Here is a 14,550-nt window from a genome sequence, read left to right as displayed (position 1 = left end):
GGGGCTGCTTTCATTCAGAGTTTGGCAGGGGTTGAGAGAAGCTGGTTTCAAGCTGACTTCAAAGCTTGTAAACCCTTGTCCAACACTTTGAGCCTGAGCTGTGCCACCAGCTTGGCAGGACACCTGAGTGCTTTGTACCCTGTATCCCTGTGACTGCAAACACAGCTTGAGCTCTGCCTCTGCCTGATCCTGGCAGCCCTGAAGTGGCTGCTGCTGGCCAACAGAAGTGATTTGTTGATGGACATGTATGGAGGCCTCAGAGCAGCTTCCAGTGTCTGAACGGGGGTACAGGGGTGCTGGAGAGGAGCTCTTCATCAGGGATGGGAGTGATGGGACAAGGGCTGATGGGTTCAAACTCAGGGGAAGGTTTATCAGGTTATCGGTTATCAGGTTAGAGCTAAGGCAGAAGCTCTTCCCTGGGAGGGTGCTGAGGCGCTGGCACAGGGTGCCCAGAGAAGCTGTGGCTGCCCCATCCCTGGCAGTGCTCAAGGCCAGGTTGGACACAGGGGCTTGGAGCAAGCTGCTCCAGTGGAAGGGGTCCCTGCCCGTGGCAGGGGTTGGAGCTGGAGGAGTTTTAAGCTCCCTTCATCCCAAACCAGGCTGGGCTTCTATGCTCACAGAGGTGTTAGTGGAGGTGCCAGGTTTCCCTTTGACACCACCAGCACCGACTTGGAGGTGAAGCAAGAACAGTTCAGAAGGAAAGACCTCAGACACCCACAGCAGAGCTCCCTGCTCAGCCCTTAGCTTCAGAGCGACCTTGAGTAAACTACTTCATATCCCAGCATGGCCACTTCCCACCTTAGGCTAGCACCAAAGGGTCAATGGCATGTTCTGTGTGCTGGGGGTTTAATTGCAGTCTGCCCTACTTGAAATGTGGGGCAAGGTCTGGAACAGGCCACACATCCCACAGGGATTCCTGGCACAGGTGAGACACTGATTCTTTGTCTCCATAACCTCAATTTCCTCACCCAGCATTTCTGGTGTAAATAGATGACACTACTGGAAATGAGAACACTGCTGCTGTGTGGGACGGAGGCACACTTGGACTCGGAGACATCCCATCCCCCCCTTAAAAGGGAGTGGAAAAGGCTGAAGTGGTTGGTCTGGAAACAAAGGGGATTTACATTGGGACAGGGAAAAGTCTGCAGCACTGAAAGGACCCTTCCTTAGGGACTTCCTCTGTGCAGAGCTGTGCCAGGAGTTGGTATTCCTTGAGGAAAGAAAGGATTTCCAGGGGGATGCTGTTCCCAGAGGGAAGCTGGTTTCTGGCAGAGCAGCCCATGGGGCTGTAGCAGTGGTCAGGGCTCTGGCTGGTTGTTACAGGCTCTGTGGGGTCCCTCTGATGCCTCTGCCCCATCCTCCAAGCTCAAGAAGCTGGATATGTCATGGGGAGGGATGAGCTCACTGTGTCCCTGTGGGAATATGCCTGGAGAAGCCCTTGGGAATCTTGGGGACCTGTTGAAACCTCGGAGTGCTGCACGGCCCAGAGCCATCCCTGCGCTGGGGTGAGCTGGTTCAGGGGGCAAAGGCCCCTTTAAGCCCTTTTTAGCCTTTTCCAGACAGAAGCAGTGCCAGCACAGGGATGAAATGCAGAGGTTCCCTCCCTCTGCTGATTCTCCCAGGGGAATGTCTGCATTACCTCCAAGAGGGGCAGAACTAGAACAAAAGTGCCTTTATTTTGCCTCGGGGCTGCCCACGGTGAGAAAGGAGCTGTTGCTGCAGTCTCTTTCCTGTCCCTTGCTTTAAGATGTCTGCTTGCTCTTTCTTCTGAGGTCCCTCCTGTGTCCTTGGCTCCTACCTGCCCCCCACACCCTGGAAACTGCTATTTTTGTGTTTCCTCCTGGCATCCACAAATACAACCACAGGGCCTGAGAAGAGCCAGGCTTTCCGGGGACAGCAGGATGCTGGAACACTGGAATCTCCCTTCCCAGTGCTCAGGTTTGAGTTAAACCCAGGAAGGATTAAAGATCCAGGCTGCAGATCACAAAAGCACAGAATCCCAGCCTGGTTTGTGTTGGAAGGGAGCTTAAAGCTCCTCCAGCTCCAACCCCTGCCACAGGCAGGGACCCCTTCCACTGGAGCAGCTTGCTCCAAGCCCCTGTGTCCAACCTGGCCTTGAGCACTGCCAGGGATGGGGCAGCCACAGCTTCTCTGGGCACCCTGTGCCAGCGCCTCAGCACCCTCACAGGGAAGAGCTTCTGCCTAAGAGCTCAGCTCAGTCTCCCCTCGGGCAGGTTCAAGCCATTCCCCTTGGCCTGTCCCTACAGGCCCTGGTCCCAAGCCCCTCTCCAGGCACAGTCTTAGGCCCCATCTATCCAAGAAGTGTGTGTGCTTTAAATAAAGAGGGACTTTCTGGTTTACTTCCTCCAAAGCAATGTGCTGAAACATTGCAGAGCTTTCCCTGGAGTCACTGTTACTTGCCTTAGCTTGGACCTGGCTCTGGTTGTGCTGCGCTGATCCAAATACACCCCACACAGAACGATGCTGTGGGGAGATCTGTGGCTGTTTGGCTCTAAGAGGGGGATCCTTCACCTTACAGAGGTGAACTCCCTTGGCCACGAGAGGCTGCAGGAGTCAGGTCACTTGTCCTTGGTTGTCTCTGGGTGCCCTTCTCAGAGCCCTGGCCCCTCTCTGCCTGTATGATTGTGTATGTATGAAGGCTGGCACGTTGGCAGCAGGAGCTCATTTCCTCCTGGTTCATCTGACACCTCTCCCACGGGGACACTGCAGTTCTACAGTGTCTTGCAGGGGTGTCATCCAACCCACCCCTGCCCTGGGAGGCAGAGAATCTGCATAAGCCCCATGTGATAAATAAGCATTAGAGGAATCTAGCGATGGTTTCCCCCAAGTTAGATGGAAGCTGCTGTTAAAGGGGCAGGTTGGTGTCTAAGCTCTGTTTAACTGACTTCTCTTCTGTGACCTTCAGGAGCTGCAGCAGTGAGGGGACTCTTTGGATATACAGGGGCTGGGCTGCAAAGGGCAAGGAGAGCTCCAGGGCTGTGGCACTGGTACAGCAACCATCTGCAGGTGGTAAAAGCTGCTGGCATGAGCCCGTGGTGACCATCACTGTACTCTTCCCTTTCTCTCTGCCAAGAGGTGGGAAAACAGCACAGCTTTGTCCCTTGCTTTTGGTGTCTGGCAGGAGAATAAACCTCTTAGCACAGGGATCTTGTCTGGAGGAAGGTGGCTGATGTGATCCACTGCTGTGGCCCAAAGAGCAGCCATGGGTGAATCTCAGCTGTGCCATTGCTGAGCCCAGACATTGCTCTAGGAATGGTATGGGTGATCCTGAAAGCTCTGAATGAGTATGGATGGAGATGAGATGTGGAACATGCTTGAGGGTAGGGAGGCACTGAAATGTCCTTGGGGATGTTTAAAAGCTGTGTAGATGTGGCACTTGAGGACATGGGTGCTGGGGAATGGTTTCATTTGGTGATCTTACAGGTCTTTTCCAGCCTAAGCATTTCTATCATTCTATGCACACTGGTAAATTCATCTCTTGCCTGTAAGGCTTTAGCCCAATGAGCCCTAAAATCCTCCTTTCAGGGGACAAAACCCTATAACAGGCTCTGTAACTGAACTCGCTTCAGTTGGTCAGTCCCTTCTGAGCCAGTTTGCTTTAGTTGTGCCTCCTACCCGGAGATGTGGGGAGAACTGCAGAGCCAGGATGTTTTCTATCACCAGTACCTTGTGGCTAACCAGTGCTGTGGCAAGGATGTTCCCCAGTGGCCACTGAGGAAATGGGGAAAGCTGTGGCAGGAGGAGGTGGATTTTACCCAAGGGCTCAAACTGGTGCTGGGCTGAAATCCCAGCGAGGAAGCTGAAATCTGGGCTGGAAGGGAGCGTCCTGTTTGGCTTTGTAAGGAGTGGAAGGTATGAAAGGGAGTAGTAAGCGAGGAAAAGAGGCAGGATCGATGCACATCCTGGAGGGACGGGGTTATCAGCTTGGTCCAGGAAACCAAACCACATCCTTTGTGCCAAGTTCCCTCCCCATTTCCATGCAACACCCTTTTCTGCAGGGAGTTAGGATGTGGCTGTGAACACTCCCTTCAGCCTGGTGGGTTGTGGGCATGGAGATCGGGATAACTCTGCCTGCTGGGCCCAGCTTAGAGCTGGAATACGTGGTTGCAGCATCTAGGGATGGGGAGTAGTGCAGAGAGGGGCAGAGGATCCCAGTGGTATCAAGGGTGGGAGAAAAGGTGGTCCTGTGGGTAACAACCCTGAGCAGTTGCTCCATGCAGGGATTGCTGGTTGTAGAGGGGAAAAGGGAGCACCTTCACTGCTGAGCTTCCCTGCAGCATCTCAATGCCCTGATTCTGTCCAGGGAGCAGCCCTGGGTCCTGCCCAGCAGCCAGAGTGTTCCTGCACAGTGCACGCAGTGTTTCTTGCTGAGCTCCATCCCTGCACAACCCAGGAGGTGGGTCAGGTTTATTTGCTCTGCTCGAGTGGGCTGTGTCTTCAGCTAATAAAGCAGGAATGTGAGCGCTTGGGCTGAGCTGGGGGAGATGTTGTGTGTGCCGAGGAGGAATTCGGCCTCCTGACACCTTCCAGCAGCTGCTGACACGTTATCAACAGAGCAGCTCCCTGCTCCCACACCCCATTCATGCCCTGGGCTGGCCCAAGCTCAGTGAGAGCCATTTCATTCACTCCAAGAGTTTCCAGACCAAAGTAACGTGCCAGCCATGAGCAGTGCTGCCCCATGCATAGAAACCTGGAGAGGGGCTTTAGCCAAGGGCCTGTAGGGACAGGCCAAGGGGAATGGCTTGAACCTGCCAGAGGGGAGACTGAGCTGAGCTCTTAGGCAGAAGCTCTTCCCTGGGAGGGTGCTGAGGCGCTGGCACAGGGTGCCCAGAGAAGCTGTGGCTGCCCCATCCCTGGCAGTGCTCAAGGCCAGGTTGGACACAGGGGCTTGGAGCAAGCTGCTCCAGTGGAAGGGGTTGGGGTTGGAACTGGGTGATCTTTAAGGTCCCTTCTAACCCAAACCAGGTCCCTTCTAACCCAAACCTTTAAGGTCCCTTCTAACCCATACCCCTATGTAACACCACAGGCATCCCCCCTGCCAGCAGCAGGAAAGAAGGGCTCCAATCTCCCCCCAGGCACCAGGAACCCGGGGTCACAGCAATCCTGACCCTGTTCTGCCCTCTTGGACAACTCATACAATGCAAAAAGAGCAGAAGAAACCCCACGGTAATCCACAGGCAGTCTGGGGAAAGCAGAGTGTGCTGGGAGCACCCACCCCATTCAGCCTCTTTACCCCACACAAGTGCCTTCTGCATGGGGGCTGTATGGTCCCACAGCTGTACCCCACACAGTCACATCCATAGGGCCTGTACTCGCATCTCTCAGCCCACCCTGTCTTAACCACCACGGGGTTTGATCCACAGGAGCCAGCAGGAATGCTGCTTTCCTGTTTATCTTCCAGCCCTGTTTCCAGTTGGAGTTTTAAGTGTCTGAGGTTCTGAATGAAAGGGTCACCACAAGGCAGTGTCAGAGAGGAGCCGGGGAAATCTGAACCTGGAATCTCAGGTGGGAAAGGGGATGTGAAGAGAGAAGCTGAAATGGCACCAAGGGAGCAGCGGGGGAGGACAAGGGAGTTATTCAGGCCTGGCAGGGGAGGAGATGGGGCAGGCACTGCAGTGCCTGGGGTGGACTGGGGAAGCAGCACTGGGACGCTGCACTGCCTCTGACCCATCTACTGCCAGAGCTCTTCTCTCCCTGTTACCGTCCCACTGTACTGGGAAAGAGCATCCAGGGATGCTCCCTGCTCTGAGCAGCTTTCAGCCTGTCCTGGCAAAGAGGAAAGCCATGCCCAGGGGGAAAGTGTGCTGGCCATGGCCATGGAGGTGGATGGAGACACGGAGCTGTGTGTCCATCTCCCCCATCCAGTGCTCTGGAAGTCTTGGGCAAGCAGGGCAGGTCCCTTGGGAAGCACAATACATACAGGACCTAGGAAATCGCTGTTAGGTTGGTGCTGCTGCCATCAGCACCGGGTCCCTCAGTCCCCTGTCATTCCCCAAAGGGAATGTGCAGGGCAGCCCAAGGGAAGCGTTTCCTCCTCTCCATGGCAAGGAGTCTTGGGCTTTGCTGGGTCTCCTGTGGGATGATAGCGCTAGAGGCCTGGTATCTCCTGAGTCAGATGTACCTAAGGCCAAACACCAGCCTTGCACCGTGCTTGGAACCTCGGGAATCACCTCCATGAGGGCAGTGCTTTCCAGCTTCTGCTAACAGACCCAGGGGATCCACCTGGGTCTGAGGGACACGGTTGTCAGTGACACCGTTCGGATGCTGCCCACATCCCCTTGGGACTGGGCACGGGCACGGTGCTCTCCTACGCAGCCAGGCAGCTGTAGGAAGCTCAGTTTCCAGGCACCATCCTGCTGGGGTTGTGTGTTGCAGGCAGTGCCAGTGGGGGTTAAATCCATGCACAAACCCTCTGCCAGAGGGCTGTGGGGAAGGAGCAGCACCTCAGTGCCCCCACTGGGAACTGCCCTGGGGGTTCCAGCTGGGATAGTGACCAAGTTCAGGGTTTGGGCAGGCGATAACTAGGAGTAACTGATGCCCCTTCTGTTGGTCCTCAGGCTGAGCCATCACTAGCAAATGCAGCTCTAGGGAAAGCTACACTGTGTTGAGTCAATGTTCCTGTCTGCTTTTGGGGTGATTCTTGAGGTGGCCCAAGCCTGTGAGGGGTGCCTCACAGCAGGGACCCCACCTTGGACACGTGCCCTTGTACCTGGAGGCTGAAGGCCCTGTTTGGAGACAGGGGAGGTCTGTGAAAGACCCCCACGAGCTTAAACATAATTTACTCCTCTGTCAGCGTGTTCTGCCCAGCCAGGGCCAGTGGCCTCTGCCTAGCACCTGGCAGCCCATGGGTGCTGCACCAGTGCAGTCCCTGCCCCTGCAGCTCCCCAGGACCACGCTGGGCAGCAGGAACGGCTTTTCTCTTTGTGTTGGTGCCCCGTGTCCTGTTACAGCACCAGGGCCTGGCTTGGGTTACATGGAGGTGCAGTGTGAAGCGATAGTGCCTCGTGGGCTGGTCAGCACTGCTGCTCGTGCTCCAGAATCCCTCTTCCAGCCCTGCATCCTGACGGGTTTCAGTCTTTCCCACAACTGAGTGTACTGAGGATGGGGTGGGCAGGCTGGAGCCAGCTGGCTGGATCCCTGGGGCCCAGCTCTGCAGTGCCCCTCCATGTCCCCCTGCTCCATTCTGTGGCCCTGGTTTTGGATCTGCCAGGCACTTCTGTGCCCCAGCGCTTGAAGTGAGAGGCAAAGACACCCAAGGAGTTGGCCAGGGGTGCTGGGAAGCAGCTGAGCACCACAGGGACAGCAGCAGCCAAACAGGAATGGGATGCTCTGAATGCTGCTGCAGAGCCGTTTCCATCCTACAGCCCTATGAGAAACCTCCTGTCAGCCCCAAACTGCCCTCCGCTCATGGTTACACTGCACAGTCCATCACCAGAGGCAGTACTGTCTGATCAACCGTGGCACCATGCTTAGGTGTCACCTACAGGGGTGGCAGAAGCCTGCCATGGGAAGCAGAAACGCTTCCTTCAAGCCTTTCCTTAGCTTCTTCCAGAGCCCTCCTGGTTTCCCCCCTCTCCATGGGCTTTCATCTGGGTGCAGAACAGATGCCAGTAAGTGGAGAAGTAGCTTGATTTATTTATGGTATGCATTAACATTAATTCAGCTGGTGGCTGTGCATTGAGTAAGGTGGCAATTTGATAGTCCCAGCCATTCCCCAGCAGGGCTGGGGAGTGCTCTGTGCAGACTCTTCCAGAATGGGGAGCTGAGCAAATGGGATGCTGCTTTGTTAAGGCAGGAGGAAAGGACGTGTGACAGCCAGGAAACTCCACTGGGAACAGCTGAGCACCTAAAGGGGTATCAGCTCTGGCAGGGGAAGATACTATGGAATCATGGAATGGTTTGGGATGAAGGGAGCTTAAAGCTCATCCCATTCCAACCGCAACACCTTCCACTAGAGCAGCTTGCTCCAAGCCCCTGTGTCCAACCTGCCCTTGAGCACTGCCAGGGATGGGGCAGCCACAGCTTCTCTGGGCACCCTGTGCCAGTGCCTCAGCACCCTCCCAGGGAAGAGCTTCTGCCTAAGAGCTCAGCTCAGTCTCCCCTCTGGCAGGTTCAAGCCATTCCCCTTGGCCTGTCCCTGCATCCCTTGTCCCAAGCCCCTCTCCAGCTTTCCTGCAGCCCCTTTAGGCACTGGAGCTGCTCTAAGGCCTCCCCTTCAGGAGCCTTCTCTTCCCCAGGCCAAAACCTCAACCCAAGACCTCGCTCCCATAGAAGTAGTATTTAGCCCTCTGTGTGCATTGGAGCATTGTGTATGTTATCCAGGGAGCTTCCAATGCAGTACTTGTCTGTGTGAACCTGGGAATCGCTCTGCTCACTTCCTTGCAGGCCTGGCAGTGTGCGCAGGCTGAGGGTGCCATCTGATGACACTGGAGGAAAATGGGAATATCAGTGGGGTAAGCCCCAGGTTGTCCCTTGGCAGCATTGTGACCCCAGAATCAAGGCCAGCTCAGCATAATGTGATTTGTTTTCACTGTGAAACGTAATTCTCCCTGGAATTTCAGTTCTGGCCTGCTCTCCATCCCCAAATGTGCCAGCTCAGAGCAGAAACGGATGCTGGGGGAGGGAAGATGTGAGTGCCAAGGGGACCCAGGTGTGTAAATGCTGGTTTAACACATGCCAAGTGTCCTTTGACAGCATCTTGAAACAGAGGGTCCGTTTAAAGTCCTGCCAAGGAAAAGCCCCGAGGATGCACAGGATGTGCTCCTGTGGTGCTGGGCTGAGCCAGCCAACTGCTGTGTACAGTAAATCAGAGCATCCCAGACTGGTTTGGGCCTTATATCTAACCGAAATCACTGCTGGCCTCAGGCTGCTGCAGGGAACTAATGGGCAGCTGAGTTACTCCTCTTGAGGACTGCTTTGCTGGAATTTGGTCCCATCCCTGGTAAAATTTGCTTTTGGGGTGTGTCTATGGGTAAAAAAGCCCTGTAAAACCTGTAGCCCAGTACTGAAAATGGCTTATTTGAGCAACTGTTTGTTTTAAAGGCAGTTTCAGCCTTTCCCTTCACTGGCTTGGGTGGTGCAGGAGGTCCTGTGGCTTGGTCCTTGCTTGTGCTGACCATTAGATCCCACCCTGAGACCCTGACAGCTCCAAATCATGGGCTGCCTTTGCCCCTGGGAGCCAACCTGCTTCTGGGCTGTGCTTCTCATTCATTTCTACATGTGTCTGTAGGGCTCTGTTCACCTCACAGGGATCTTTCTGCCCGGATCAGGTCTGCAGGAGCTTTTGGTGCCCAGCAAAAGGAATGATGCCATTAGAGGTAGGAGGAGCCGTGTGCAGAGTGGGGCAGCACCCAAGCACTTCCACATCTCCTGTTGCTTCTTTCTGGGCTCATCCTGTGCCCTTTGGGCTCCAGGCAAGTGACTGACACAGATCAAACACCCACTTGGCACTGGACCATCATGCAGGCCCCAAAGGGCCTCAGGCAGTACCAGCAGGTTTCTGTTCTGCCTTTATTCCCTTGTTTCACTGCTTTGCAGCTAGTCAGAGTTATCAGTGACTTAAGCACAGCCTCCACCTTGCCACCAGCCTGTCCCCACGCACTGTAAGTCACTGTGGGACACTGCCCCAGCCCGCTCCACACTGACCCTTCAGCACCAAAGGCACTCCCCAGGGACACACCACCCTCACCTGGGGGCTGTAAAGGGAGATGTCTCATCAAATATCAGCTCTGCAGTGAGGGGCACGGGCACATGGTTTGTACCCATTGAAGCCATCAACCAGGCCCATTGAGAGCTCTGAGGTGGGACAGCTTGGAGGCTCAGAGACCCCAAAAGGTGTTCCCCCCCCATCTTCTTATGCAGGCGGTGACTGAGGGAGGTGACAACTTTCTCCTTGCTCTGCCCACTCCCCAGGCCAAGTCTTCACTTGGGGTGCATTAAGGGACCCACAAAGCTCAGGACTACCTGGTAGTGACACCATGTTCTTTGCAGCTCTTCACCCAGTGCCTCCCTGGCTGCTCTGGAGCTGGGGTGCTTAATACACACACTGCTACCAGGCTCTGCCCAAGCACCATCCTTCCAATCCCTCTGCCTCCGGAGTGCCAAAGGGCACTGGAGTTGTCATGGTTCACTGAGTAGTTACAGGAGGATAATCATTAACCTGCTGGGGACAGTCTCTCTTCTGTTAGGCCTTTATCAGGGTATCTCAGGAACACACTGCAAAGGGTCTGGGTGAGGGGAAGCAATGATCTGCACAGCTTGCCCTCACAGCATCACAGCTGGCCCCAGCACAGGAGGTGGCTACCCAGCCTTGTGGTGTATGCAGGGCTGGAATCACATGGCTCTGATTGAATTCCAGCCTAAAACACCCCAACAGCCACATCCAGATCCTCACAGGTGCTTTTGCCATAGAATCCCAGCCTGCTTTGGGTTGGAAGGGAGCTTAAAGCTCACCCAGTCCCAGCCCCTTGCCATGGGCAGGGACACCTTCCACTAGAGCAGCTTGCTCCAACTGAAGCCTTAGATGAGTTTATGGACACAACTTACCATACAGGTCCTTTGCACTCAGCTTGGAGGCTCCGTCTGCTCTGCCCATGCTGCCACTGTAAAAGACAAAGGTACAAAGGAACCATCAGCTCCTGGGTCTTGTTAACCTCTCCTCTCCCACTGCAGCTCACAGCACTGTCAGCACTGCTGCTGGCATGAATGGGATCAGCCCTACCCTCATCACGTCTGTCACACATGGTATGACAGTAAGTGCTCAAGGGCAGGTTGGACACAGGGGCTTGGAGCAAGCTGCTCCAGTGGAAGGTGTTGGGGTTGGAGCTGGAGGAGCTTTAAGGTCCCTTCCAACACAACCATTCCATGACTCCAAATTAGCAGGCAAAGCCTTTGCTTGGCTGCCTGTGCCAGCAGCTCCCTCTGCAACCCCAGCTGATGCCCACACCACGGGCACGTCACTGAACCCAGCAGCTGGAAACAGGAGATAGAGGAGCACATCAGGGCCTGTCCTCTCTGGAGTTACCTTCACACAGTGTCCCCTGGAAGGACATTGCTGCTGGAGGGGCTGTTTTAGGGACAGGGGCTCCCAGTGTGTGGTAAGCAGGGTTCTTAGAGGGAGCAGGGCAGGTAAATGGAGACCCCTCCACACGGTACCTGAGCCTACCTGAACCTTGTGTAAGGACCAAGATTAAGATCCCTTGTTACTGGACTCTTCTGAAATGTGCTCCTTGAAGGCAGGGCTCAAACACAGAACGTGCCCAATATAAAAATGTGGAAGGGCTAATTCACAGAACCATGGAATGGTTTGGGTTGGAAGGGACCTTAAAGCTCATCCATTCCAATCCCTGCCACGGGCAGGGACCCCTTCCACTGGAGCAGCTTGCTCCAAGCCCCTGTGTCCAACCTGGCCTTGAGCACTGCCAGGGATGGGGCAGCCACAGCTTCTCTGGGCACCCTGTGCCAGCGCCTCAGCACCCTCCCAGGGAAGAGCTTCTGCCTCAGAGCTCATCTCAGCCTCCCCTCGGGCAGGTTAAAGCCATAACTGTGTGCAAACACTTGAGGTTTGGGGTGTCAGGTCTCCAAGCATGGGTTACATTCCCAGTAGGGCCACCCCGCTATGCCTGTGCTGTGCCCGGCAGTGCCCAGCCAGGAAGGAACAGTGTTTTCTGCAGCTCAGGCTTGGCAGGGGAGGATCAGAGCAGGACCTCAGGGTTTCAGGCACTGTCCTGCCTGGTGCAGTGAGCCAGTGGCTGGCCAGGGGCACTCTCTGTGCTGTCCCAGTGTCCCTCTGAGGGCAGGCAGTGGTTCATGGTGCTCACACACCTGCACCCTGCTCTCCAGAGGCCAGGAGCATGCAGGAAGGAGGGAGAGCTGGGGGTACTGGCTCCACTGGGAAGCTGCTGAAGTGCCCAAGCTGCAGGTGGAGAGGTTCCTGGTGTCCCTCTCTTCTCTCCACCTAATGCGCCATAACCAGCATGCAGGACACAAGAGGCAGTGATTCTGGCTATGGGCACAGCTTGTGAGGTGCCCAGGAAGGGTGAAACAGGCAGCAGGGACCTGGGGAGCAGTGGGACCACTGGGAGCATCCCCCTCTTTGGTAGGAAGGAGGAGAGGTGCCAGCATGGAGGAAGCCCACCATGGAGATCCTTACTTTGAAGAGCCAGGGTTGCTGCTGAGGGATCCCTTGAGACTCATGTCGCTTCACAGGACAGGCAACTGCAGCAGAAGCAGAAGAGACAGGGTTAGTGTTAGAAAACACCATCAGGTGATGTATCCGTGTGTGTGCTGCCCTTTCCACCTTCATCCGGGCTCTCCAACCAGTGAAGAGAGCACCATGGGGCCTCCTTGCTCTGCCCTGTGGCTCGGACACCTCTCACAGCTCTGACCAGGATGCCTTTCCCAACCCTAATGCCCACTCTCCCCTGTTGCCCATCCCTTCCAGGCACATCCCAGCTCTGTGGTATTCCAGCATGTCTTTTCCTAGTGAAGCAGCCCGGCCTGCAGTCCAGCAGGGATGGATGGGTGGGTAGATGTGGCTTTTGCCTTCATGGGCTGTCAGAGACCATTAACACACACACAGATCCCTGTGGCCGTGTGCTGTTAAGTGTCCTGAGTCCCTTTTCATGCCTGCAGTGCCATTATCTTCTGTTACATGGCAATTTCAAGCTCTAGACCAGCTGAAGCATCCTTCCCAGGGCATTGCCATACAGGGAATAGTGAGATAACTGTGGATGCTGCCCCACTGGCACGTGAGGATGGAGAGGAGTTCACTGGGATGGCTGAATGCTGATGAGAAACAGGCAGGTTATTTCCCTTCTCTTTCAGATGAGGATGACAAATACCATGAGAGGAGATCTGAGAGAGATGCAAGCACTGCTTGGAGAGCACAGCTTCAAGGGGAGGGAAAAAGGTAAAGGGCAAACAAGGTATAGAGGTATAACCAAACCTCAGGACTCTTTGTGTTAGCATCCAAGACATTCACCTCTGCCCCCGTGCAGGAGCTGAAGCAAAGCCAAGACTATGTCTTCAGGTATTTTTATCCTCTTTGTGGAGCTCAGGAGGCTCCTGCCATGGGCTGGGGTCAGACCCTGCTCACCATAAGGTGGTCAGAATCCAAAGGTGTGGCTTTAAAACACTCGCTGCTGGCCTGAAGGAGGAAATCAGTGTCTTGAGTGGGATTCCCTGCGAGGGCACCCTTGAACGTGCTTGCCCGTGGGGTTTTCCTGACTGAGTTTAGGCTGAAGCATGTGAAATCCCCAGGGAATACTTTGGAGCCATCCCTGGCACCTGGGATTTCCTCTCTGGAGGCTGATTTGGGCAGGGCCTGTTGGACTGTCAGCAGAGCTGCCCTGGCTTCCTTACCCATCCATCCGCTCCTATTCCTCCCGTTGGAAGCACTCATTTGGGGTGTTCTGCTGCGTGTTTCACCCCGAGGTGAGGGCAGGCTCCGGGTTTCTCTGCTCTGAACAAAGGTGTTGCTCAGAGGGCTGTGCTTTGTGGAGACCCAGGTGAAGCACACGGCTCGTGCGTGTTGCACCCTGCTAACAGCTCTGCACAGCCACACTCCCCAGAGAAGGGCGGTTTGGGGCTTCCACCCTCCTTCGTGTCACACAAACCCTCCTGTGACAGCACTGGGATGCTGTTAGCAATTGCCCTGACATGGGTTTTGCAGCTCCTACGTTCAAATCTCCCCTTTCCATCTCGTGGTTGATACCAAAGTCTGTGTGCACACAGACACAGACTCAGACACACGGTAGGGCAGAAACTTGGTGTTCCGCCAGCCCCGGCAGTGTAATGAAACCCGTCCCTGGGCCCAAGCCTGGCTACCTGTGAATTTTCCCTCTGTTAATAGCTGTCTGCTGGTTTCCTTTTACACTCCTCCTCCCCTTCCTATCTCCCAGATCTCCGTGGGCATTAGCATAAGATACCTGGAGAAGGGAGCTGGGCTCTCATAAACCCAGCCCCGGTCTGTTTACCATGCCCCATCCAATCGCCTCCGTGCCACGGCTCAGGATCTTACCTGGGAATGTTTCTGCCTGTTAATGGAACATTCCTGGCTCCCTTTCACTTACTGCCCCAGGGCTGTGTCCTTAACGGACTGAAATCCAGGTGATGCCAGCACGTAGGTGGCACCAAGCATGGCACAACAGAAGGAACCCGGGATGCAGCCCAGGTCACCCTGGTTGTTACTGCTCCTTCAGGAGCTCTGTCCAAAAGACAGTGTTGGCATCTCCTCCTGCTTTTAGAGGATCCCTGCTCAAAGCCTGTTGGCTGCCAAAGGAGCAGCCCCTGTGCCAGTGGCAGGAGTTGGTGCTCAGCTGCAGGGTGAAGCGGGACTGGCCATAAAATGAGCCACTTCTTTCTCTCTCCATAGCTGATAAGGAAGCACTGAGGGGATAAGCCGGGCTCCCAAGAGGAAGGCAGGATAAGCTGCTGTGTACCTCAGCTAGTGGAAAGGCCACTGGACCCTGTTAATGTGCTGCTGGAGGAACATCCACCATACACAGAGAGTAGAAGGCTCTTATGTGG

At 55.2% G+C, this 14,550-nt stretch overlaps 1 protein-coding gene across 1 annotated transcript in view; it reads right to left on the bottom strand.

Annotated features, from left to right (window-relative positions):
- EPS8L2 (EPS8 like 2) overlaps nucleotides 1-14,550 on the bottom strand; it is a 59,539-nt gene that overhangs the window by 26,513 nt on the left and 18,476 nt on the right. The window contains exons 2-3 of the mRNA XM_057430610.1: nucleotides 12,173-12,237; nucleotides 10,567-10,622 (exon numbers count right to left, since the gene is read on the bottom strand). Of these exons, the coding sequence (XP_057286593.1) occupies nucleotides 10,567-10,622; nucleotides 12,173-12,216 (100 nt within the window). The 5' untranslated portion in view covers nucleotides 12,217-12,237. The remainder of the gene's footprint in view (nucleotides 1-10,566; nucleotides 10,623-12,172; nucleotides 12,238-14,550) is intronic.

This window comes from Pezoporus wallicus, unplaced genomic scaffold (genome assembly GCF_028554395.1).
Source record: "Pezoporus wallicus isolate ANWC-B61680 ecotype Strahan unplaced genomic scaffold, APGP_CSIRO_Pwel_v1 contig_8824, whole genome shotgun sequence".
Lineage (NCBI taxonomy): Eukaryota > Metazoa > Chordata > Aves > Psittaciformes > Psittacidae > Pezoporus > Pezoporus wallicus.
The sequence above is the reverse complement of the archived record's forward strand: the minus strand, read 5'-3'. Positions and strand labels throughout refer to the sequence as shown.